The 26,994-nt window shown below is 35.7% G+C and overlaps 2 protein-coding genes across 17 annotated transcripts in view; one reads left to right on the top strand and one right to left on the bottom strand.

Annotated features, from left to right (window-relative positions):
* LOC125652871 (conserved oligomeric Golgi complex subunit 1-like) overlaps nucleotides 1-687 on the top strand; it is a 41,081-nt gene extending 40,394 nt beyond the window's left edge. The window contains exon 28 of the mRNA XM_056165897.1: nucleotides 141-687. Within this exon, the coding sequence (XP_056021872.1) occupies nucleotides 141-302 (162 nt within the window). The 3' untranslated portion in view covers nucleotides 303-687. The remainder of the gene's footprint in view (nucleotides 1-140) is intronic.
* LOC125652873 (homer protein homolog 2-like) lies at nucleotides 686-26,801 on the bottom strand. Of its 16 annotated transcripts, none has more exons than XM_048882327.2 (9): nucleotides 26,718-26,801; nucleotides 9,159-9,315; nucleotides 6,242-6,373; nucleotides 5,580-5,783; nucleotides 4,580-4,728; nucleotides 4,326-4,482; nucleotides 3,621-3,740; nucleotides 3,435-3,515; nucleotides 686-3,090 (listed from the first exon to the last, which is right to left on the bottom strand). In XM_048882327.2, exons 1-9 carry the CDS (start codon nucleotides 26,726-26,728, stop codon nucleotides 2,893-2,895), a joined length of 1,209 nt encoding a protein of 402 aa, XP_048738284.2. In that variant the 5' UTR covers nucleotides 26,729-26,801; the 3' UTR covers nucleotides 686-2,892. The 16 variants fall into 16 exon arrangements, with proteins under 16 accessions (XP_048738284.2, XP_056021878.1, XP_048738283.2 ...); XM_056165903.1 differs by having other exon boundaries at nucleotides 5,685-5,783; XM_048882326.2 differs by having other exon boundaries at nucleotides 26,600-26,796.
* Nucleotides 26,802-26,994: the final 193 nt, after the last annotated feature.

Raw genomic sequence — 26,994 nt, 5'->3', positions numbered from 1 at the left:
TAAGGTCCTTGTAAAGGTAGATAATTGTTGTTTATGATTAAGAAGGGGTGTGTTATCTTTAAGAGAAGAATTAACTGCAGTGTTTGCTTTGATTAGGATTCTATTGATGGACTCCATAATTATTGCTTTCTGTCCAACAGGTCGCAGACAGTGGTTCCCTCTCCTTGACAGAAAAAGCAGCGGCGGTTCTACCACAGACCAGCAGTATACAGAAAGAGAGTTCCTTCTACAACAAGCTAGGCAGCATGTCCAGTATGTCGGAACTGTCCAGCTGGTTCTCAAACATCGGCTCCAAATCCTAGCCACTACCAGACATTCCAATGGTGGGCTTCAGACTTGCCACAGTGAATGAGATGAAAGTGTTAATGATACAAGCTATGGGGCCAGTCTATGCTACATTGTATGCCGATATCAAATACTGTAGATTCCTAATTCACTTGCATTTGGGAAAAGTTTCCATTGTAAAATCCAGTCTTGCTATTATTTATTTATTACGTATTTATACAGATTAAAGTTCAGACTAAAGTACTTGTGATTTTATGTGGAATGAGAATTTTGCTAAACTAAGTTTAGTGAGAAATCTACAGTACTATTGCCTTCTCCATAATAATTACTCTGTATGGCTGTAATGTTACCTGTGATATGTACATGTTTATAATTCAGAGGGAAATAAACAATAAACAAATAGATTGTACTTCGTTTTATTCATTTTCATGAATGAGTATATATTTCATATAATGTATAAATATTGCATATATTAGTTATGATGGCAAATTAAAACAACTTGATAATAATGACAACAGGTTAATTAACAAGGCAACTACATAATTATATAACCTTGAAAAAGCTGACATTAGGTAAAATGGCTGTAAAGTTTTTGAATCGTAAACCTCCAACTATTTCTGAAGGCAAGTCTCGCTTAATGTACTTGACATGACCTAGTTTATGCTTCATACAATATGTATTGTGTAATACTGTGGTGAAGTTTTTAAATCCATCTATTTCAACATACTTTATTTTCCCTGAGTATACCAACCACTCCTTTGATTTAAGATTAGAACGTGAAAATAATCGATTTAATTAGACAGGTTCTTGTTAATATCAAAAGGTAAATCTTAAACATGCGTGATCTTTGGTTTCCACAAATATATAATATATAACCTATAATAAACTACAGAAAAATTTAAGATTATTTACAGTTGCATATACAGCTTTACTATCAAACATATAGGAAGCATGTGCTCGTATATGCATTCACAAATTGGTGATATTAATTTTAAAAACTTTACTATCACTTCATTAAAAGACTTCAAGAAATGTTATATAATGCTGCACATACAAATACACTTTGTGTACAAAGAAAGCATATACATATCCAATTTTCCAACCTGTATATTTTGTTTTCATGAAAGAGACCTTTGATGGTAAATGATCAAGTACCACAGCTTCAGACATGCATACCTGGACTAGATGTACAGATTACAGTTATAATCCCCTCACCGAAATAAGCAAGCCATGGTTGTTCATTGGACGGATAACAAACGTGAAAACATACTAGTAGTTCTACAATTATTGATATACAGAAGTCCTACAGTAAATAGATATGGATACCGGATAAAAGGTACCTATACAACATAGGAATATGTATACATGTATAGAGAGCGTGACTTGCATAGTGGTTTAAACTCGTACATGTGATGGTATATAAAATGGGAGTAAAATCAGTTCCTTAAGTCTAAGGGAAATGGTGTGCACTACATCTAATTACATGATTTAAAAAATATTTTTAAAATCTCTGTAACCAATAAAATTTAAATGGCATAGTCTCCGTATAGAATAAAACATAGCATACAATACAGACTGGATATGTGCATCAGACGGATCCATAATACAAGAACACAATAGCCAGATCCTTGTGGTATAATATCGTATATTTATAAAATGGACGTTGATGTATAAGCAAGCACCCAAGGCAATCTGGGCACCTCCTTTGAAAAGCTGCTAAGTCTCACAACACTTGATAAAATTCAGGCATGACAGAAATAAAAGACGAAGTCACTAACACTGCTGCCCTTAATAATGCGGCAATAAGGAATACAACACCAGCATAGCACTGACTCCAAAAGCTAGAAACACCACGCTTACAGTGACAACCATCCTAGCCAAAAACACCATGCTTACAGTAACAGCCATCCTAGCCAAAAACACCATGCTTACAGTGACAAACATCCTAGCCAGGAAGATGGCAAACAATTTGAAAACAAGGTTTTTAAAATTCTTTCACTCTTTCATTATGAACATTTTAAAATGATCTTAAATAATGAGATTGTTTGCATGGTTGGATTACATAAAATGTAAACCTATATATATATATCACTTTGAAGAAAATTGATACATATCTAGTATTCAAACAATGAAATTGTTTGTATGAGAAGATAATGTGTACATCTCTTTGAAAATTTCACACAGATCTTTATTAAAACAATGAAATTGTCTTTATGTTTAGATATATGGTATGCAATGTACCAAACTTTTGTATAATTTGTGCTTTAAATTCTGTGCATTCTCAATATCACATGTACATGCATATTAATTACACAGCACAAAATTGATTGTTTACAATCATAATGTAGAAAGTACACAAAATACTTTATAACTGTTTCCCATCAGTTGACAACAAAATTATCTTCTCATATTAAAGAAGACCCGAAACTAAACACCCACACAATACATCAGACCTTCAATTCATTCCCACATTAAAAAAAAAAATACACTCCCTTTACAGAAGCTCCCTTTGGTCATCGAAATTGAAGTGGAAGAGCCGACACTCCTGTATAACAGTAAATCTGTATGGTCACACCATGGATTGTGGTTAATGGAGACAATCAGCTATCAGCTGTGAGATTCCTTCCGTATTAATGAAATAATTTGCTCATGGATTTCATACAGTTCTGTAACTTTACTGCCGAGTTGATCTTCCAGACGAAGCAGCTCGGAACTTTCCTGGTCATGTGACATATTTCTTTCTGTCAACTGTCTCTGCAGGTCCTCCATTTTTAACTTTAAATGTTCATTTTCCTCATCTAGTTTCTGGAAAATTTAATCGATCTGGTAATATTTGTTGAATCAATACAAGATAATGCTTGTGAGACACTATGCCCCCAAATGTAACCTTAGTCAAATTTGACATTGAATGACTTTGCCATCAGTCAAGTAGTTTTGGTCTTGACCATTTAGTCAAGAAAATATGAAATCTACATCTGTGTGTCTAGTTTAGTTCAAAAGTTATGACCAAGGTTGAAGACAAAGAGCCAGTTAAAGAACAATTTGTCCTTTGATCTACTATCTAAGGTGCACAAAAAGTTTACCTTATTTAATTACTCCAAGCAAATGTAATCTAATTAATGTACACTTTGTTCAGATTGAGATATTACCTTGCATCGATTTTGTAAAGTTGAACTTTGAGTTTCTCTTGCTGAGAGTTCGTTGAGTCGAAGACCGAGTTGGTTAATTTCCTACAAAGAAGTAAGCAATGGTCAATAAATATATGCTCAAACTATTTGACTAAAGGAGATAAAGACCCAGTTAGGACCAAGTCCCATGTGGCTGCCCCTACTCACATCTTGTTTGTCCTGGTTGTCGAGTTGTACTCGCTCCAGCCTCTCTGTCAGTTGTTGTAACTCAGTCTGAAGAGCTGCCACCTGCTCAGATCCACTTTGTCTCTTTTCCAGTTCCACTATCTGTGTTTAATAATGAAATACATTTCATGACAAATACACACTGCAAATCTGGCCTGGAGGTTATAAAATAAAATTTGAGCCCATTTTCATACTCAAACTCTGTGCTCTAAATCGTACTTAAGCTCAAAAGTGAAGGTTAAGAAACTTTTATAAAATCATTCTCATACTCAAATGGAGTACATGCTTAAGAGTTTTCGAGTATGCTTCGGAGCTTGCTCAGAGTTGGACTCGAAACAAACACTGCTGAGTTTGAGTATGAGTACGGTAAAAGTTTTATAACCTCCAGGCCTGGTTATTTTTTCTGCAGATGATCTTTAGCAATTTTGCAAATCCTACTGAATTTGAAAAATACTAATTTTTCTTTGAAATAGATTCTTAGAAAATACTTGTCATGCTTTTTAGTAACAAATTAATGACCCACTAAATTTTGACACAAAAATAAATCTAAATAATTTTAAACTTTTTCAGACAGGTTCTTTAAGTATATAAAAATATGAAATGAAATCTAAATGGGTTTGATGATGGGAGACATTTATGCTGTTATTGCACTCCTGGAGACAAACATATACAGTATCTATGTCCGACCTTTTTCTTCATTTTGGCACTTTCCTCCTTGTAAGCAGCGAGCTGTTTCTTCCACTCCTCCACATTGGTAGTGCTCTCCTGTAGGGCCGCCGTCAATCGAGCATTGTTGTTTTTAAGGGTCTGTAACTCCACCTCCCATTTCTTGGCATTGGTAGAACTACAAACCACATGGAAACATGCCTCATCATATAAATGTGTTTGACTGCATTTTTTTTTTTTTTTTTTTAGAAAATATCGAATATCACATCCTTTACCTTTGTGCTAAGGCTAGTTTAAGTCGATCATTTTCATATTTGAGTTGACTTTCGGAAGCATTGTTGGAGCTATTATTTGGAGAACCTGGTGTGTTAAAGGAGTTACGTCTCTCTCGCAAATTCACATCCTGTTTGGGTGTGTCCGTGCCCTAAAATGTACGTAAGTATAGTTTAAATAGAATAAACAAGACACAAGAATATAAAATGTACATAAGTATAGTTTAAATAGAATAAACAAGACACAAGAATAGTATCTTGCATTTAGTATGAAAAGAAGAAAAGCATTTAGCCCAGAGCTCTATCTTTAATTTTTTTTCCTCATCAATTCAAGCATTATAATTTCATAAAAACAAAATCCACTTTCAATGCATGTATCTCATCACCTGCATGCAATTAGTGATACAGTAGTATGCCATTTTAAATGACCCGTCACATATCTACTAAATAAAATGTGTCTACAAGTGTAATGTCTGTTTAATATGTCATGAATATAGTTGTCCTTAACTAAACATGGAAGTATATAAAATCATCCACCATAATAACAATTCATGCACATTAGTCGGTACACGCCCCACTCACAATGCTAATTCTTACATCCTAATATATGTCTTGCTGGGCAAAAATAAAAGCAGAATTAAGACAAGCAATGCAAAGGTAATTGGTAGTTAGTCTTAGCGCTGGAAATTTTTTTCATTATGTTTGGTACTATGCAGACATAACACTGAATATCTGAGATATTTATATACAATATAACATGAATGTGTTGTATATGATACTGTTTGTATTTTAGAAGTCTTACATCACAGATGATCTCATTCTAAGTAACCTACAGCTTCAAAAGACTGTATGGCATAAATATATCATTATTTTCATCACGTTACTAAAAAAAAAATCTCTTCTAAACCATAAAAGAATTTTTGTTTGTGGTAAAGATGTTTTTTCTTCATCACTAATCTGCACGATGAAGGGTTAGAAACAAAGGGAAGCAACCCACACCAACCTGCATGGCAGACAAACTAGAGCTTCTGTGATGCAAGAATTGTCTTGGTTGAGAGGAATTTGCGTGCTTGGAGGAGGAGGGGTGTGACTCCTCATTCCCGTTCACCTGTGAGGTAGAGTTCTGATTGGTTGTCGGGGGTGTTGGCGGTGGCTGGTTGATCACCTGGCGAGTCATTTCCTTCACCTCTTTGAATTTTTCTATGAACTGTATACAGTACAGGAACATGTAATATTGTAAAATTATTTTAACGTACAATCCATGTATTAGACAGTACTACAATTATGAGCTACAAGGTAGGTATATATCTGGTTAATACAACCCACAGCAAGTAAAGTCGATTGAGGCAAAATCAAACTAGAATTCTCTGTTTTAAAATATAGATGTTGTAAACTTGTTTTACATCTACTGCCCCAAGATATTTTGTTTGCCTATTTTTATGCAAAAGCCATGTAACTTAGGAGCACAGTCTTCACTCAATGTGCATAAAAACAGAAATAGATCACTTGAAGCTAATGAATTAGGGCAGTAAGCATATCCTGGTATACTTGCAATATTGTAATCATCCCCAATTTTTATTATTTTGAATTTTGGTGGGACAGTCCCCCCCCCCCCCCCCCCCCCCCATCAAAATGTCAACTCTTGCAGCTAATTCTGGTACCAACCTTCTGCAGCTCTTGTTCCGAGGGAAAGCCTAGACCATATACAGTGTTCGCCCGCGGGTCTGACCACTGGCCAAACTTCTGAGATGTTTTGGTAAAGGTCATCCCAGGAGTAATGGTACTGTTGACAATGGCCTACAATCACAAGGAAAGAGATCATAATACAAGTATAGCCTTCCATCTTCCATTGAAAAAGTGCACACACACACACACACACACATAAAAATAGAGAGCCATAAATCTTGAAAAGTAAACAATATGAAATAGGGTCAAAATGTTATAAAATATTTTTTCAAATTTTATAAAATCACAAATGTTCTAAAACTTTATTTTCAGCTAAGATAACTGATTTGAAGTATTTTAGGCTACATACAACAAATTGTCATGTAGAATTTCAAAAGACCTGAATAGCTGAATCATAACAAATGCACTGACTGACAATCCACCCTACACATTAGTTGTCACTATTCACTCTTTCTTGACCTGGATCAAGTTATGTAATACTAAGGTCTAGCAACTGGCATAAGTTCTTGTGAATGTAACCTGCCAAACGAACAATGACGTAGGTGTTGTTTTCTCTCATCAAATGTACAAACATCGGAGTTATTCTTAATCAAAAAAGTGTGTCAGTCTTGTAAACTTGTACTACTACATTGTAGTTTCAGGATTTGTATGGACTTTACAATATTATGTAGGTAGGTAACTAACATCTGATGTTGCCTCTAGCCATATCATAACCTGGACTTGCATTGTACAACTGATTTATAGCCTGGACTTCTAACGAAACGGCCTCATTAATTAAGGCATTTTGACTCATGTCCTTCAGGGCAGATCCAAGCAAATAATCGAAACTGATTTCTGATGTTGAGAATGCTAGAAATTTGGACATAGCCATAACATAATGCAATTTCTTGTCAATGATTTTTGGTTAATTAATTTAAATAACAATTATAAGGTCAAATTTAAGTGTTGATTTCCAGTTCAACAAATGTCCATTTATGCCAAATTTTTCAGTATGAATAAAAGTATAGAGGTTTCATACTTTCAATAGTGACGGAGGGTTTCTTTAATGAAATCCACCTACAGAAGAACTAGTAAAGCTCTTGAATTTTGTTGGAAAATGCTGTTACAGCATTGATACAGAATATTATAAAGAACTTTATTATGAGCATGCAACTAGATCCAAACAAAAAATTATTAATACACCTATAAAACAATTAAATTGCAGGTTATAAGTATCATATAGAATTTTTGAAACACACCTTACATTTGAAGTAATTCAACAAAATGGTGATAATGTACTTACTGACATCCTAATGTACAAACTACTATATAATTCATGTATAGTCATAAATCTTTCACCATGATGCAGTTTCTAAATGTTCCTAATGCCAGAAAGTGAAAATCATTGACTTCAATTTTTTGAAAATTTACAATTTTATGTGAACTTTGTCTTTTTCAGAAATTCCTTAATTTCTTGCAAATTAATTCATTTGCCAAGCATTTTTATACACAGAATTGAAATTCAAATATTTTTTATAGACTGAACCATCTAGACCATGTTTCACATACACAGATCCTTTCCCAAAACTATTGATGCCTAAAAGGCGTGAAGAGAAATTGAGCAACACATTTTGATTTATAAACACAATACATATAACAAAGACAAGCATATTCAAGTAAATAAATGTGTCACCGGCCATAAGCTTGATCATTTCATCTCTTTGTTGAATTTTTCATATAGTTTAACAAAGATGACATACTATTTGTTAAAAGTTCTGACCATTCCATACTTAGCGAGAAAGTGTCACTCATATCAGCAGTGTCTGATTCAAAGTGATCTATATGTCTGCTAGATTTTACAATCAGCACAAAAAATAATAGAGAGATTATTTGTCTTACATCACACAGATTTAATATTTGATTTGATATATGATATGCTGTCTTTTTTGCAAAAGAAGTAAAAATTTTGCATTGTAAAGGTCAAATTCAAGGGGTGCAATTCAAATAAAATTTCTAATCTCACGTCAGAAACCAAACATTGCTCACTAAAAAGATAGCTGTTGGCCTAAAAACCTAAAAAGAATTAGAAAAACTGCATACTTTATTTCCATCAAACCATGAACTATTTTTTTGGAATAAACAATTTCATTTATCAAAAAGACTTGTTTCACTGTGTTTATCGTCTGCATCACAACTTTGGAATCCCAAACCATTTCACATCCTCATTTAATATCTCCCTAGAAAAAAGCCAGTGAAAACAAGCCAGTTGTGAGTAAACAGCTTGACAGGGTGCTGCTGGGATTGAGAAGAGACACCCATGCTTATTACATAATCTAGAGAGATAAGGTGCAGACTTTTGTAATTGGCCAATCACAACTTTTTCAATCTACCAGACATGAAACTCGCCTTCTACAAAGTGCAATATTACACCACCATTTCATTTCCCAGCTACTAATATATTCATTACAGACAACCATGAATACCCATTTACCTGAATAAAGCATGCCACTACTTTGAATGTGATACTGTAGGATGTGGTCCTAAGCAATTAGCTCATGAACCACATGGCTCACACATATCTGAATTAATTCTATAAATCCCTGGCATAATTCTAACTATACCTATACATTTACTTAATATGATTAACCATAGAAATTTCCAAGAAATTTACACATTTGTTGACAGCAACAAACCTGGCCATCTTAATTACAAAGAAAGCTACTGGCTGGTTGTACAAATTGCTGTTACTGATACCTGTGTTGCTTTAGGTATTTCATGTTACACTGTATATTGACAGCAACATAAGTGTTCTTAATCCTTTCCAACAAAATGTGACAAAAATTGACATGCATACATATCCTGCTGTCATCCGTTCATCATGAAATCCCAACGGAGACAAAAGCCATGATTATCTCACCTTGGATCCGTCTACGCTGATGATGCGATAAGTGTTCCGTGTTGTGTCATAGTAGTAAGACACGCTGACGGAACTCTTACTGGCCGGAATCCAGTTTTTCTTGGTGTCCGGGTCAATCTGGAATACATGTGCTTTCGTTGTGAAGATGGGCTGTTCCCTGCAAAAGACAAATACATGTCAATAAAAAAAAAACATAACTGTGACCAAAATATATTTTCTATATATCATACCTTTCCTGTACTGAGTGAATGTCATCTTTAACCATGTCTAAATTTCTTGTTGCTTTAAAAAAAAATCTATATGCTTCAATATGCCTGACTTTGATAAATGCAATAATGCTTTAATGTATTCCCTCCTTAAAGAAAAAACCCCATTCCAGACAAATGACAATCATTGAATTAAATACTAATGGTAACAAAATACTTGAACAATCTTCTGATACTAAATCTCGTGTTTAAATACATTGCATGCATAATTCAGGACTTCACAAACTGACAATAAGTGTCAATATTACATACATCAGTAAAACTTGTCATTCTTTGAAGCTACTGCCTATGTAATCGGTTGAAATGTGTTTCAAAGCAGCTTGAATAAGCCTTGAATATATCTTACTTGACAGTGACTTCTGTCCAGTCATCAAAAACATCATCCTCCATAATCCCCAAATCTCCGAGCCTAAACCTAATGACAGAATCGGTGGACCTCAGAGGCCCATGTGACGTGACGATCGAATCAGACATAACAACACAATACTTCTAAAACCAAAACACAAATGTCTGTCACAGCCGATCACCAAGTCTTCAACAGTTAGTACAGCACATTCCACTTAGCCTCCAGAACAGTCATCGACCAAAAATAGTCATTCACCACCAGGCAGGCCAGACTACATCAAGGTCTTTTCTACACCTTGTCAAAGCACTTCCTCTCAGTAATATGGCTTATAGCTTCACAATATGACTGATTTCCTTTGAGATGTATATTAATCTGATTATCACTATCATGACAATCCACTCCTATTGAATTTGCACCGGATTGACAAGCTAGCCACCTTAGAGTCCTTGTTCCAGAGGTCAGATGTGACCCTGGGGGTTTTCTGTCATAGTGGGTTACTGGCCACTAATCAACAAATCATTAGCCAATAAACATCCCTGCCCACTTCATCAAAATCAGGTAGCTGTCAGGCAAGAATTTCACTTTCACTCCACAAAACTGCTGTAAATTTCAATCAAAGAGTTAAATTTGTTGGCAAGAGCTGGCAGAAATTGTGACTTTATCAGACATACTTCAGCGTTATTTAAGATGCTCCACACAAACAACTCCTTGTACTCTTATCTGATTTTTTGATTTTTGTTCCCTCCAGCAACTCTATGTCAAACCTGTCCATGTATAGACAACAAAACCTATGGAAAGTTTACAGCTTTGGGTGTCATTTATTCACTATGAACACAAAAAATCCAGCCCTAAAGTCCACATGTTCTAATGACACAGACTAACGATGTTTCCCCTGATGAGGAGTGATAAAAATCATTGATAAAATGGATATCTGGTGCATTCCTTTTCTATTTCCACCTGCTGCGATATTAGAACTTGGTATAATTGATAAGTTTTGTACATTTGCAGGAAGTCATTAAAGCCTGCTTTGATCTACAGGAATTTTGTTAGAATTTACACTCTCGGCTTCAGACAGGTATAGCTGCCCAAATCATCGGCCAAATGGGTTCCTCCAATAGCATTGATTTAATCCATCATCTAGAGGTTTACTCTTACAGAAATGTATAATTTCAAAGACCACTGAATATATAAAATTAATACAGGAAATGTCCTAACAGAATTTGCCAGTCCTTCATATATATATGCAATATGAACTAGAGCCATTGGATTCTCATCCTCCCTGATTAATATATACAGGAAAGATAAAAGACAAGAAACCATAGTACATATAAAATAATGACACAAACCCAGCTAGTACCTCACAGGTTTCACCATCTTCAAAATCAAAGGACTGACAATTAAGACTCCAATTACCCACATACAAAACCAAAATAGCTGTGCTGAAACACACATCAGCATATTGTATAGAATTTCAAATGACAGGGGAAACTTTATAACCATCTTTATGCAGCTTAGCTGCTGAGACTTCAAAGACTTCAGAAGTTTGTTCCAAATCATATGTCCAAATTCTTCACAATAATAAAAAATACTTCAAATTGTAGAAATTATGAGGGCCCTCGTAGTATATATTTGATAATTTTATAATAAGTGTATATCTTCTCATTTCCAACCTATTTCATGAATACTTTGCAATACACCTACACACATCATGATAAAATGAGATAGAATTTATAGAGAGAATTCTTTTAAACAGCAACTGATTGGAAAGGAATGGAAATCTAAGTTAACACCACACTATGGCATCAATCAAAAAGAATCTTCAATGGAAATATGCCTGCCAAATATGAAACCTGTTTGAGTGTTTGTAAATTACATGCTGATAAATAAGTGACTGACATGTAAAATTCAATGTCACCTTGCTATCAATCAAGTACACTACAGTATTGACATTTCCCTATAAGACAATGTACATTACAGTATTGACATTCCCCTATAAGACAATGTACATTACAGTATTGACATTCCCCTATAAGACAATGTACATTACAGTATTGACATTCCCCTATAAGACACTGTACATTACAGTATTGACATTCCCCTATAAGACACTGTACATTACAGTATTGACATTCCCCTATAAGACACTGTACATTACAGTATTGACATTCCCCTATAAGACACTGTACATTACAGTATTGACATTCCCCTATAAGACAATGTACATTACAGTATTGACATTCCCCTATAAGACACTGTACATTACAGTATTGACATTCCCCTATAAGACACTGTACACTACAGTATTGACATTCCCCTATAAGACAGTGTACATTACAGTATTGACATTCCCCTATAAGACAGTGTACATTACAGTATTGACATTCCCCTATAAGACACTGTACATTATTGTATTGACATTTCCCTATAAAACACTGTACATTACAGTATTGACATTCCCCTATAAGACACTGTACATTATTGTATTGACATTTCCCTATAAGACACTGTACATTACAGTATTGACATTCCCCTATAAGACAATGTACATTACAGTATTGACATTCCCCTATAAGACACTGTACACTACAGTATTGACATTCCCCTATAAGACAATGTACATTACAGTATTGACATTTCCCTATAAGACAATGTACATTACTATATTGACATTCTTCTATAAGACACTGTACACTGCTGTATTGACATTCCCCTATAAGACACTGTACATTACTGTATTGACATTTCCCTATAACAGCCCCAGACTCTCGCTGGACATCCTCTCTTCTCAACTTTCACCTTCACATCCCCAGACTTACCATTAGACCTTTCCCTCTACACCCCTGATTTACCCCTCTACTACACCTCCACTACATCCCTGATTCACCCCTCCACTACACCCCTGATTTACCCCTCCACTACACCCCTGATTCACCCCTCCACTACACCCCTGATTCACCCCTCCACTACACCCTTGATTTACTGCTCCACTACACCCCTGATTCACCCCTCCACTACACCCCTGAATTATTCTTTGACTTTCCCCTCTACACCCCTGATCCTGATTTACAGCTTGACTTTCCCCTCTACACCCCTGATTTACCACTTGACTTTCCCCTCTACACCCCTGATTTACAGCTTGACTTTCCCCTCTACACCCCTGATTTACCGCTTGACTTTCCCCTCTACACCCCTGATTTACCGCTTGACTTTCCCCTCTACACCCCTGATTTACCGCTTGACTTTCCCCTCTACACCCCTGATTTACCGCTTGACTTTCCCCTCTACACCCCTGATTTACCGCTTGACTTTCCCCTCTACACCCCTGATTTACAGCTTGACTTTCCCCTCTACACCCCTGATTTACAGCTTGACTTTCCCCTCTACACCCCTGATTTACAGCTTGACTTTCCCCTCTACACCCCTGATTTACCACTTGATTCATAATTTTCCCCTCTATACCCCTGATTTACCACTTGATTCATGATTTTCCCCTCTATACCCCTGATTTACCACTTGATTCATGATTTTCCCCTCTATACCCCTGATTTACCACTTGATTCATGATTTTCCCCTCTACACCCTTGACATCTTCTTTACATCGCCTGACTTTCCCCTGTACACTGTGTCACACTTGACATCTTCTGACATCCCTTATATCATACCAACGCATTTCCTGTACATCCTGACTTTTCCCTATGTACCTCAACATTCCCCTGAGTAACCCAATATTCCCTTACACCCTGACTTATTATCCCCTGTACAACCTAACATCCCATGTGTACTCAAACTTTCTACATAAACACTATACACACCATGTACACCCTGACACCCTATGTGTACACACCATTCCTTTGAACCTTGATTTTCCTACACTCCAACATTCCCTGTACACCCCAACATCCCCTGTACATCTAGACATTCCCTGTACACCCCGACATCCCCTGTACATCTAGACATTCCCTGTACACCCTGACATCCCCTGTACATCTAGACATTCTCCATACACCCTGACATTCCCTGTACACCCAGACATTCCCTGTACATCTAGACATTCCCTGTACACCCTGACATGTACACCTAGACATTTCCTGTACAACCTGACATCCCCTGTACACCCAGACATTTCCTTGTACACCCAGACATTCCCTGTACATCTAGACATTCCCTGTACACCCTGACATCTCCTGTACACCCAGACATTCCCTGTAACCTAGACATTCCCTGTACACCCAGACATACCCTATACATCTAGACATTCACTGTACACTCAAACATTCACTGTACACTCAAACATTCACTGTGCACCCAGATATTCCCTGTACACCCAGACATTCCCTGTACACCTAGACATTCCCTGTACATCTACACATTCCCTGTACACCTTAACATTCCCTGTACACCTTAATATTCCCTGTGCACCTTGACATTCCCTGTACACCCAGACATCCCCTGTACACCTGGTCATTCCCTGTACACCTAGACATTCTCTGTACACCTAGACATTCCTATACATCTAGACATTCCCTGTACACCTAGACATTCCCTGTACACCTAGACATTCCCTGTACATCTAGACATTCCCTGTACACATAGACATTCCCTGTACACCTAGACATTCCCTGTACATCTAGACATTCCCTGTACACCTTAACATTCCCTGTACACCTTAATATTCCCTGTGCACCTTGACATTCCCTGTACACCCAGACATCCCCTGTACACCTGGACATCCCCTGTACACCTGGACATTCCCTGTACACCTAGACATTCCCTGTACACCTAGACATTCCTATACATCTAGACATTCCCTGTACACCTAGACATTCCCTGTACATCTAGACATTCCCTGTACACCCAGACATTCCCTGTACACCTTAACATTCCCTGTACACCTTAATATTCCCTGTGCACCTTGACATTCCCTGTACACCCAGACATCCCCTGTACACCTGGACATTCCCTGTACACCTAGACATTCCCTGTACACCTAGACATTCCTATACATCTAGACATTCCCTGTGCACCTTGACATTCCCTGTACATCTAGACACTCCCTGTACACTCTGACTCCAACTTTCTCTGTATACTTATTTTTAGTCATTGGGTATAAAAAGGTGCCTGAAATCAGTAATCAAGATTAAAAGAATGTATATGCACTGGAATTAATTGTTCTAGTGTATATTTAGCACCCAAAATTGCCTTTTAAAAGAAATATGCTATTGAATTACCTGAGTATATTGTGTAATTAAGATTTCAGTTGCCTGATAAAAACTCTGATGTGACACTAAGTGCATGGCCCTTATAAAGTCTGTGTGATCTTTTAGAGGGTACTCATGGGGTGATGGAGTTTTCAAATCTATATTCAATCTAGGTACATCTAATGTCAATCTACTTCCTATTTTATATTACCACACACACGAACAACTGCCTCCCCCTAGGTGACATTTCCAGGGAAACCAAAAACCAACCTTTGTAGATTTTTCAGACTCGGTTTATCTGCCTCCTAAGCTATACTTATCATATAAAACATGCAAATTCTACTCAATTTTAGTGAAAAATTCTTGTTCTGTTGAATCAATGCATGATGCACAAGTGTATTAACCTCAAAGTTTACAGTCAACAGACTACATCTCCACATTAGCACTAAAGAAAATCTGGTTCTAAATCCAATGTAATATTCAATTTTATAAAGTAATTGAAAAGGAAATGTATATCTAGTATAATCAATTACAACCAGCAGACTTAAGGAGGCAAGGTAGTGTCATAATCCTGGACCCCCCCCCCCCCCCCCCCCCCCAATCACCATTTCCTACTCAATAAAGGGAAGTTACCCCACCCCTATTTCTATGTTCCTGTCAACTGTATTTTACCCTAAAAAAATTCCCAAATGTACTGCTACTTCTAACATGGAGAGTCTAAATAATTGCATTGTTATCATTCGTAATTTCATATCTAGAGTATAGACATGTACTCACAAAACATTGAAGAAATAACAAAAAGCAACAGTAGCTCTGAAGGTTTAAGTATAGAAGAAATAATTTTCTTCTTGAAACAATGACTGCAATTCTGAATATGAAAAATTTAGTGTATGTTGTGTGACAAAACATGCTTATAGAATCTGGGATTAAAATGACACAATCATAGCCAATCATAATAAGTTTATCGATACAGAATTTGCAAGCATAGCATCTGTTGTTAAGGTGGGTTTCATTATATACTCGACTTGTTTCTAAAAGAGTAATCTGACAGCTTTTTTGTTTGTTTTTATTTGTATACAAATACTACACATTTTACTGTGATACGATAACATATTTGCATATTTTAATGGCTGCACCAGCCATTAAAATATGGAAATACATTATCATGACTGTGATAATCATTAAATGATTGTGTCAGTTTATTAATATTTATGAAAATCGAGGGTTCCATTCATTATACAGCTACGGTTTGAGGCAGGGTAGGTACTTCAGGAATCAGTAATGCTTACTGACTCCGGAAGTACCTACCCCGCTAGCGATGATGAGTAGGCCTAGTAAGCTGATCTAACCAATGCATTACCCAGGCCGTTATACAACGTGTGGTAATATCACTACAATAGAAAATTCCAAACTATTTTGGAAATCATTCAGAAATGTTGCTTATGTCCTTAATACTCTCCAGTGTGGCCACATTAAAGGTACTTTTTGACCTTTATGAATGGCCTCAACCTTATCAGTAATTTAGTTTGACCTTTTAGTTCACCAGTTGCAAAGTCTCCATTTGTATCATTCAAACATTATGATTATAAGGTTAAACTTCATAGCAAAGAAAGAGATATTAAAAAAAAAAAAAAAAATTTAAAAACAGAGACAGACCAACCAACCCCCCATTCTTTAATCTCAAGGGCACAAAAATTTATTTGCATTTGATGGATTACGAATTCTTTCCTACAGTTGTCATCATTTCCAATGCACACACATACAATGTATCATGCAATTAGTCAATGGAAACATGATTCAAAGAATGATGTGCCAGAAAGCTTTTTTGTGAGGAATAAGTTGTCTGTATGAGAAACGTCAATCAACATCACTTCTTTCCATGAATGCATTCATAAAAAAGTCTAGTTCACTCTGTAAATAATAAACATAGGTGGATTTTGCCAGATCCAACACCAAGACATCTGGATTCCAACATTCCACCATTCAAAGATCATACAGATCATACAGAAATCAAATCCGACAGATTAGTTATCATTAAAAAAAAAGTTTTGCCAGTCAATTCCTTAGTAATTATTACAGGTATTGGTTTTGGCATTATGTATCACAACTAATTATGTCAATTCTTGGTGTGAAACAGGAAGCGTGATTGAATCTTTTTTTTCTCAAAGTGAGATAGCTGCTGATAGTGATAATGCATCTTGATGGCCTAGCTTCCCTCTACCTTGGTTAAGCCCCCCTTACATAGAAAAGTTATTTTTGGCAATGTTTCCACATCAAAGACAACAAGATGTATACTGCAACTCTACAACAGAATAAATAAGGTACTCGGATGTATATATGTGAACCATATGTTATGATAGAACAGGTCATTCCAACACTATCTGTTTTTGCACAAACATTTGATGTTTTATAATGTGTTTATGATAAAGCCAAACTTTATTACTTCCACATAACTGCCAACATGCATGCTGATTACTGTAAGTACAAGAAACATTCTATGATCCTGAAATCATAAACAGATAGCATGGCAAAATGTAAATGATTTCCATTTTAAAACTCAACCATGTATGTGATGATTAATGATCAGGCCATAGTTTGACCATGTGTTTACATTAAAAATCTTACTTATAGGATTCCCCTATGTTAAAACAATGATTCAACAATAACATCAACACCCATGATGAGACATGTGTACAAAAGGAATACAAATATAGCACAAACCATGCAATGTTTTTAGGGAGATAAATACTTTTTGAAACCTTGCCTGTCTGTCCACACAGAATGATGCTCGAGCCATGACAGGTCCTGTATGACAGACTCATCGGGTGTCGGAGGCCGTCTGCCCACCCCTGGGCTGCCAGGGAGAACTTTGATGCCCCTCCTCACTGCCCGTGGAGAGGGTGGCACAGTCTGCATTGTGTGTGAGGTGGAATATCCTGGCGGTGGGGTGACTGGTGTGGGGGGAATTCCAGGGGACATCCTATCCGGGGTGGATGATCTTCCACGGACTCTGATAATCCCATTCTGAATCACCGGTCTCTGGCCTGTTCGTGGAATTGTGTTTTGTCTGTTGACAGTGATGACGTGGGGTCCCAGTCCGTGGGTAGGTGGAAGAGAGTTCTGTCTGGTCAGGGAATTGCTCTCTGTCGGTGTGCTCGGTGCCGAGACATGCTGCCTGCTATTTTGTGGTGTGTACAAATTGTTCGGTCCAGATACGTTTACTGGTAACACTACGGGAAAATCTGGAGTAGGGGGTCGATTCCTGGTGCTATCTGAACCAGAAACAAACGAGGACATCCACGACATAATTTTCATTGGAAATGTTTTGAGGAAAGAAAAATACACACACACACTAAATTCCTCAGATAATAATCCTCCACAAAAATATATTAGTATCCTTCAGCAGAAATAACAGATTGAATTGGTTTCTGCTGCCGTCTGCTTCTTACATAATGAGTCTACAAAGGTGGGCATGATATTCTTCTCTATTTCAAGGCGCCTGTAGTCAGGTAGTAATGTAAACACCAAACTCCCAAGCTGTGCAACACCATCATCCATATTTCTCTTCCCAAAAGATAAAGGGCATGATAATCGATGCTATCTTACAAAGTATAATTCAAATTCTTACAAGATAACCATATAACACCTTCTGAACAGTAGGCTTCCAGTAATACCGATCTATGATATCCTCTCTTTAATATAATCCAGTTCTTTTTTAAAAAATCTGTTTTGAAATCTTTGAGCACCAAATCTGTTTTTCCAGTTCTCCTGAATCTCCTCTAGGTAAAACTTGTACTACATCAAAATCAAGAATAACTGTTGGTGTTATAAATTTCACCATCAACAGAGGCCTGTAATCTCCTCCATCATCACACAGATTTTCAGTTCAATCTGGAGGCAGATTCATCAAAAGGGTTAATAATGCAAGAAACAGAGGATACAGAATCCAACTTATCACCCCTGTACGGACAACCCTTCCCTCCAACACAGGTACGAGGAGCAATCAAACGGCAGCAAGATCGAAAACATTCAAAACAGCCATACGAAAAAGCTATGTGATGTCAGACGCAGACCCACTCTGGTGAAAAATCACAAATCTATATATGTTCCAGATCTGAGAAGTTTATCAACAAATTTAATAGAAATATCTACTGAACAGATAAAAAACTTTTTTATGTGCTGTCCAAGTCAATATGGTGGCTCCAAGAATGAATTCATATGTCAGATTTTAATCTACAGATCTAAACAGAAAATTTATATCATGTAATCATAGATTCATAACTTTCACTCATAAAACTTGTCTAGTAGTTCCTTGTAGCTGTATTAATTTAATCAGCAATGCCACTAAATAATCCTCTTCATCTGTATGGCATAGGATGGTATTCTGCTTCCCAACCCTTGCTTTCAAAGTGTATATGAAACAGGTGACTGCTGATGCTAATTACATCTTAATTATCAGCTTCATTAAGAAGAACATACTGTCTCTGATGACAGAATCTCCTCCAAAATGTATGAATTTATCACTTCCCGGCACCCATGAGGTACAGAGCAATTCCCCTTCTAGATTTAGCACTTAAAAATTCCACAATATTTGGATAGTGTCGGAGATCATAGACCTGTCACAGACGAAATGTAGATGGAATTCACAACAAAGACACATGTATCTCTCAGACTGACTCCAGTTGTATTGTCTACAGAACAATGCTGGGAATCGCTGCTACTGTCACTAAGCTCCCTGGATGTTCTGTGGTAGCATTTGGTATTCTCTCTCCAGGTTCACAAACAATGTTGTTCATCATCACAGCATGTAAATACATAACCAAGAGAGAGGAACAGGACACTCAACCCAATAAAGACACACACATGGAAAACATCAAATCGTTTCTCAGGGCACACAGTACTCTATATATTTTCTCTCCTCATCAATTAGCTTACTGTTTTTTTATAAAGGAATTACTATTTGGTTTGTTCATCTCTTCCCGTTGATAAGAATTTAAGAGACATAGATAAAGTGATATCAAATGAAATTACCTTGTTCCAACTTCCTTTAATTCATTCTAAATATTTAATTATTTCAGTTCATTGTGGTCCAATTTAAACCACTGTCCATATATTACTCCCTTACAATGGATTTAAATGTGATAGCCGTCAAGCAATAACCCATTGTGATTGGGGGATTGTGTATGTAACACCAATACAAAATACCTCGAGTTTCAGGTCATGTTTATGTGAGGGAATAGCACTCTTGTTATACCTAAACTTGAAATGAAATTCAACCAACATCTTAAGTTCACAACAACAAATACATTATCTCTTTTTCTTATGTCTGGAAAGTTCAATCATTTTGCAATTAAATAGCAGAAATAGCAACTGCCTACACTGTAGTTTAATTGACAGAATTTTGCACGACAATCACCTGTAGAACACCTATCTTCTCTTTGCGGTGAAGGATGACCCTTCACCAGCTATCTAACTCATTCCACTTCACACCAAGCATGAAATTAAGATGTTATAAGCAATAAAAACTCAGCCTCACACACACCAAATAAATCATCACAAATATAAATAGCACAGAAGTCATTTATCTTGACAAAGTGTTTGCTATTTCTTAAATTCAAATCTACTGTTGTCAGTGAAGTTTTCAATGCCAAGATTAAGTTCTACATTAACTTTTCATCTTGCCAATGAGTTTAACAAGTACTTTCTACTCCAAGGAACAAAACTTTTATATTTCCATAATGCCTTGATTAATGAACATACACTGCACACATTAAAAGCAGTGGAAGGGAGGTAACTCTGTTCAACAAATGTAATCAAGACAACATGTTAATGTTATAATTCCCGCACATACACATAATCAAGCTAGGTGCCATTGACCACTTTTTCTTACCTTCTAATGATACTAGACACTCTATACACCCGAGTTCTTAACTCTGCAATGGTCTCCTCAATCATGATCAATATTCAATCACCGACTTCCACTCGATACACGCTGATACAATGTCATTTGAATCCTCTTTATATATAGGGTACACGACACCAAGGAAAACACAGAATACCCCTATAGAAATCGTTTTAAAAAATAGATGTGCCATGGATAAATGGTTCCGATCACAGCACTGGGCCCCCAGTTCTAATACACGGAACCTGTTGTTTAAATGACGCTTTCTGATTTACGAATTTGATAAAACTGAAGAGCAAATTAAGCAGAAGAGAGAAAGGTACTTACGGTAATTTCCGTTGACCCAAAACACCTATGTCCCCACTGTTACTGGCCATTGAAATCAAAATATATAAATATTGACCTCCCCATCAATAGAATAGAACAAAACGACCAAATAAGTTTACCCCAAGTGTTATTCTACTTAATATCAAAATCTGAGATGGATGAATGGAGATTCATTATAGGTACACAAATCAATTTCATCCTTTTAACAATCCCTCTTGTCAACAGACAGGACCGTTAACAAAAGTATTTGATCCTGTGCTAAATCTGACAATAGAACATCTCTTCTTATCTTACTGTCATCTGATATATCAGTGAAACCAGCAGTTGTTCTTTAAATGCATCTCAATTATTTCAAACATATTTTTCTAAGGGATATTGAATCTCAGAGTCTTTAAATTCCTTAGGTACCTTTTTTATTTATAAAATATGGAAATCACAACCACTGTAATCAGCAGACATGCCCTAACATTCATTTTCTGAATTTTATCTTTATTTTTCAGTAATACGATACCAACCCTAACAGTTCCTGCATGTAAGAATAGGGTCACAAGATGAAGATAATCTTCAATAAGGAAAGGGTTACAAAGGTATCAAATAAGGTGACCAGCTGCCACAGTCAAACGTACATTGTAGTTACAAAGTGTGTAGTCTCAACATACACAAATATAGTGCCTCTCCAGAAAGATAAAGGTGCCTTGTATTGAAACAGGTACCTCATGCTTAGCAATAGCTACATGTCATTGGTTACCAGTATCCCGTCACAGCAGGGTCGACCAAGACAACCAATGTATGTCAAAGTATTTTTTATCATATGATCTCGAGATCTCTCCTTATATATATATATATATATATATATATATATATATATATATATATTATATATATATATATATATATATATATATATATATAAAAGAATCTACACAAGTAGTAGCTAGTAGCATAATAAAAAATATCACCAAGCCGATTTCCTATACTCAACAATAGTTTCTTTAGAGGTAAAGAAATTAGTCAAGAATACCCAATCAGCTTTGTGATATATTTCTCATTATTATATAATATACAAGTAAAAAGAGAGAGAGAGAGAGCACTTATTAAATTATAAATGCATTTTTGCATGCAAGACCTCACTGGCATACTGGTATATAGTCTGGATCAAGATGAGTAAAGCACCAAGCTACCACAAAGAAATTACTAAAAAAACCCACAACACCATGGACTCCAAAGATGAGGAAACAAATGGTACACTGTATCAAAGGAATGTGATGTATACTTAAAGTATGTAAAAAAGCAATTATCGAAAGTGGCAATCAATGTCTGCACCAGCTTTAAATTTCTGACACTGTATTCCTCTTACAGATGGGGTTGATATCACAAATGACATCCACAAGTTTATAGAGATACCCCGGATGGAATTTCTCACACAGTCCCGATCATTTCCACAAATTTTAAATACTTGGCTGCGGTCAGGTATAGAAAGTACCAGCTTAAGCTAATGGATTCTCCGTTTCCTATAAGTTACCCCAACCTTTTAAACCACCGTGTTACACTGTTCTGAAACAACAACAGATGAGCATCACCTGTATTAAACTGGCTTCCATTTTTATCTCCTGTTGATCCATTTGTTTACAAATACATACATAAACACCACAACAATCACCTGGATTATCTAAACTTAGAAGGAAGCAAAGATACATACCACAAAGTCTTGGCCTTCAACATGTACATTGCAGACATCATCTTCAGTTTATTAGGGGGACATTCCAACGATCAACAATAGTCCATCCATGTGTGATACAGTCGGTACCGGTCTCCCTATTTCACAGACCCTAAGGCATGATATAATACCTGGACTACTCTAAGTGTGTGACTGACCATGTCACCTGATCCTGAAGCCACACCTGATACCTGGCACTGATCACTGAATCTCAGTCACTTCCATCTATTAACATGACTAAATTCACAATCTAAGCTAATACCTACACAGTGTAATTGGGTACAGCAAGCAACTGCCAAGAAATAACATTACATTAAGATCAGTGGTTGTAGTCTTACGGCTGGCAAGAAGATTTGTGCTATAACATCAGCTTTCTTGTTTTGAAAGACTTCTTGACAGATAGTAAAACAGCTAATTATGCATACCACTTGTCATTGAAATGCACTACACATGGAGTGAACACAAAATACACGCAGTCTCCATCTAAACAAGCCTAGTATGAAGAAACCATGACTTGACAATTTCCACTCTCCATGTCATCAATTCAAATTAGATTGCTATATACATGTAAAAAGCTTATTGTCAATTAAATGCAAGTATATATGCACATTATACACATCAGATATGAGTCTGAAAACTGAAACTCCCATTAAGACATTTTCCAATTACTCATTGTTAAAAAAAAAGAAAGAAAAAAACTTGCATGTATATTTATTATTTTTGCCATTATTCCATTGCACTGTTAACTAACCCACCTCTACCTAGAATACCTTAGTAGTTAAAATAAAAAAAACCTTGAGAGGACTTTGATGACAAAGTTTAATCTCCCATATAGTTCTTTTGAAATATATAACCCACTAAGGGTATATAGATTGTTTGTAAAGTAAACAACATTGCAACCTTCATTCAGTAAGTACCAGAATTTTGAGCATGCCCAATGAAACTTTCTGGTATGGCCCATTAGAGAGGGCATTGTAATGAAAAGCGAAGATCTCCATGGTGTGACATCACGAATAATTACAGATTATACCTCTGTAAGGTAAAATCAGACACAAATCAAACAACATTAACTCCCAAGCATTGTGGTATCAGTCCTGTGTTTGTGGGGAGTTTAACCACAATCAGGAAGGTCCCAGGTAAAAGTAATAATCACCACTAAGTAAAGGGGACAGATAGTGCAAGATAAACATACAATCAGCTTATTACCATCCTGTGGGTCCACAGAGTCAAGCATGACACTCAAGAAATGCACCAAGAAGGACAATACACTGAAAGCAAGGCCAATTCAAACAACACTGGATCTATACAGACACAAATAATTCACATACCATTATACCAGTAGTTATATTATACTTGGTATACTTTTGATCAGTGCAGTTTTTGCAGATCGAACTCCATTTCAGAATTAAGATTGTCTGACTCAACACATTCTGAAATTTGCCATTTTCCATGTTTTCTTTAAAAAACTTTTTTTTTAAAATTCTTAAAAACATTTCAAAAGAAATATATTGTGACAATAACTGTTGACACGGCTGTTCAAATTCAGTGGTTTTTAAAAGGGCATTGTAAGGATAAGTGGAACAAGTGTGTCAGGATCGGACAGGAAAATTAGCATTCAGCAATCCATTAATGAACATATTACATTTATCAAATATCTTTCAACTGTTTGAAAATTTTCTTTATCCAAAAAATGATGAAATTGCATGTCAATAAAAAATATATCCATGTAGCTAGGGCTATATATGAAGATAAATCGAGGAAGCTGTTACAAATATGGGCTGAATCAAACAGATATACTGGATCCAATGCATAAGACAAAGTTAATGCAGTAGAGTTTATTTATAGTGATGAAGTAGCGGTAATATTGTATGAAAAACATGGAATGCATAATCAAAAGATCAAGATATAACTGATTTTAGCATAAATTACACTTATAATAGTAACATTACAATAACACTAGCTGCAATACATCCAGCTAAACTCTTATGCCAAAGTGCACAGTCTACACCACAAATGATCTAGTTGGCACTCTTCATTTTATCGTGTTGTGGTTCATAAAGCATCAAAGACTGAATAAATTGATGAAATTAGACAGTTCCTGTGATAGTAGCATCTGGCATATTTGTTCTCCACGGATACAAACATCACTGCCTCTTTCTTCATATACTTTATATCAACAGAGATCCCAATAACTAATTTGTAACATTTATGATACCATGCAATCTATTTATCATATTGCAATTACTGTCATAAAAAACAAGTAATGTCAAGATGTTTCATATGTTTAAGTTTACAAGAGCAACTTCAAAACACAAGATACCAGTAAATGCCAACTTTGGGAAATTCAGAGCCTTTTTCATGAATTTTTTTCTGTTGGATTCTTAAATTTATTAAGGGTATTATATGTACCTGCATCATCATGCAGGAATTTTAAATTGTAACAAATGTAAAATTACAACATGAACCAGGTTCCATTAAATAATTTTCAGCTCAAACAAAATATGCACATGTCTTAAAATTGAGAATAATATTTCTGACATCATAAATTTAAATTAAATCTCTGATATATAGGGCTTGAAACTAACTTTATATGTCACCAGTCCAGCTGGACTGATAGAGTATAATTTCAACCAGTCTGCAGAAAAATTTACCAGTCCACCAGAGTTTTTCAGAAATAACTAAACATATTTCGTTCATGTTATTAGAATAAAGTAACGGAATTTAACATGATATCAATGATATGCCTCAGACAATATTGTAACACTTATTTGAGATTTATATTTACTAATCTGGTTCATTTGATATCTAAAGAGCCAAATGTGTGTTTAAGATTCCATAAGTATGTTTTCCAAAATGACGTTTTAGAAAATTGACCAGTTCTATTGGACTGACTAAAACAAATGTATATCAGTCCGCCAGACTTTTAACCAGTAACAGACTGACGGGCAGATGTTAATTTTGAGCCCTGATATAAAGAAGTTGGCAATAAAAAAAGGGGAAATCATCAATTAAATAAGCACTAACGGTTATAATGTTTTGCAAAACAACCAGATCAGATTTTTTTTTATTATTCTAATGAATATAAAAACACTATCAAATGTTCACGACTGATCAACAATATCAATGGTATGCTAATACTTACTATTTACAGGAAATGTTTTCCCTTGTATGTTAAAGACTGGCACATGAATAAAATGACAATGAGGTGAGTAAAAGATACACAGTAAGAGAAAAATCTCAGATAAAGGGAGTCGCTAATCATTCAAAAGGTATATCTAATATATCAAACAAGTTAATTTAATATCTGGTAGTAAAAGATTGGTACATAGAGAATATTCAGAGTTGGTAGCCAAAATTTCAGATGCATGCAGTATCTTAAAAAAATATTTCTTATAATCATCATTATAATTAAATAATGGTTCTATAATCAATTCCTAGTAATTAGTACTAAAATCAGACTATAGTATATAAGTAATAGCTGAGATTCTATCTATGAAAATCACTTCAAAGACGGATAGCACAGTGATCTAAACTAATATTATTATCATATGGACTGGTGTACGATTTTACTGGTTTATAAATATTGTGCAGAAAATCAGTTAATGGCCCGTGCTACGTGACATGCTTGTTAGTGATGGTTAGAATGCTTAACGACCTACAGTCCTACCGTGCTCTATGCACTCACATTTCGCTGGTGTCAAAAAACTTCATGAAGATTTGAGGGTGTACAATGAATGATCCTAGAATGATGCCATTTCCGTTTGCTGCACACTGGTTTTTATGGTGACTGAATGAATCCTTACCCTAAACTCATCCTGAAATCTTAAAATTCTTCACATTCTTTTCTTTTTCTGTCAAAACGTTAACCGGAAGTGCATTATCACTTTGAAAAGCTAGAAGCAGGAATGTGAAAGAAATCAATATTTTTCCGAAATAATAAACCTTACAGAAAAATAAATATTCTGCATATTTAAGCAAAACACAGAAATAGTAGTATACAATCAGAATTTATACACAATAAATAGAATTATTTTTAGCGATCCAAATTGTATAAACAAAAGTCTTATCTATTTTTAGAAG

The sequence above is a fragment of the Ostrea edulis genome, chromosome 5, assembly GCF_947568905.1.
Source record: "Ostrea edulis chromosome 5, xbOstEdul1.1, whole genome shotgun sequence".
Classification (NCBI taxonomy): Eukaryota; Metazoa; Mollusca; class Bivalvia; order Ostreida; family Ostreidae; genus Ostrea; species Ostrea edulis.
This window is presented reverse-complemented; position numbering and strand designations above follow the sequence as displayed.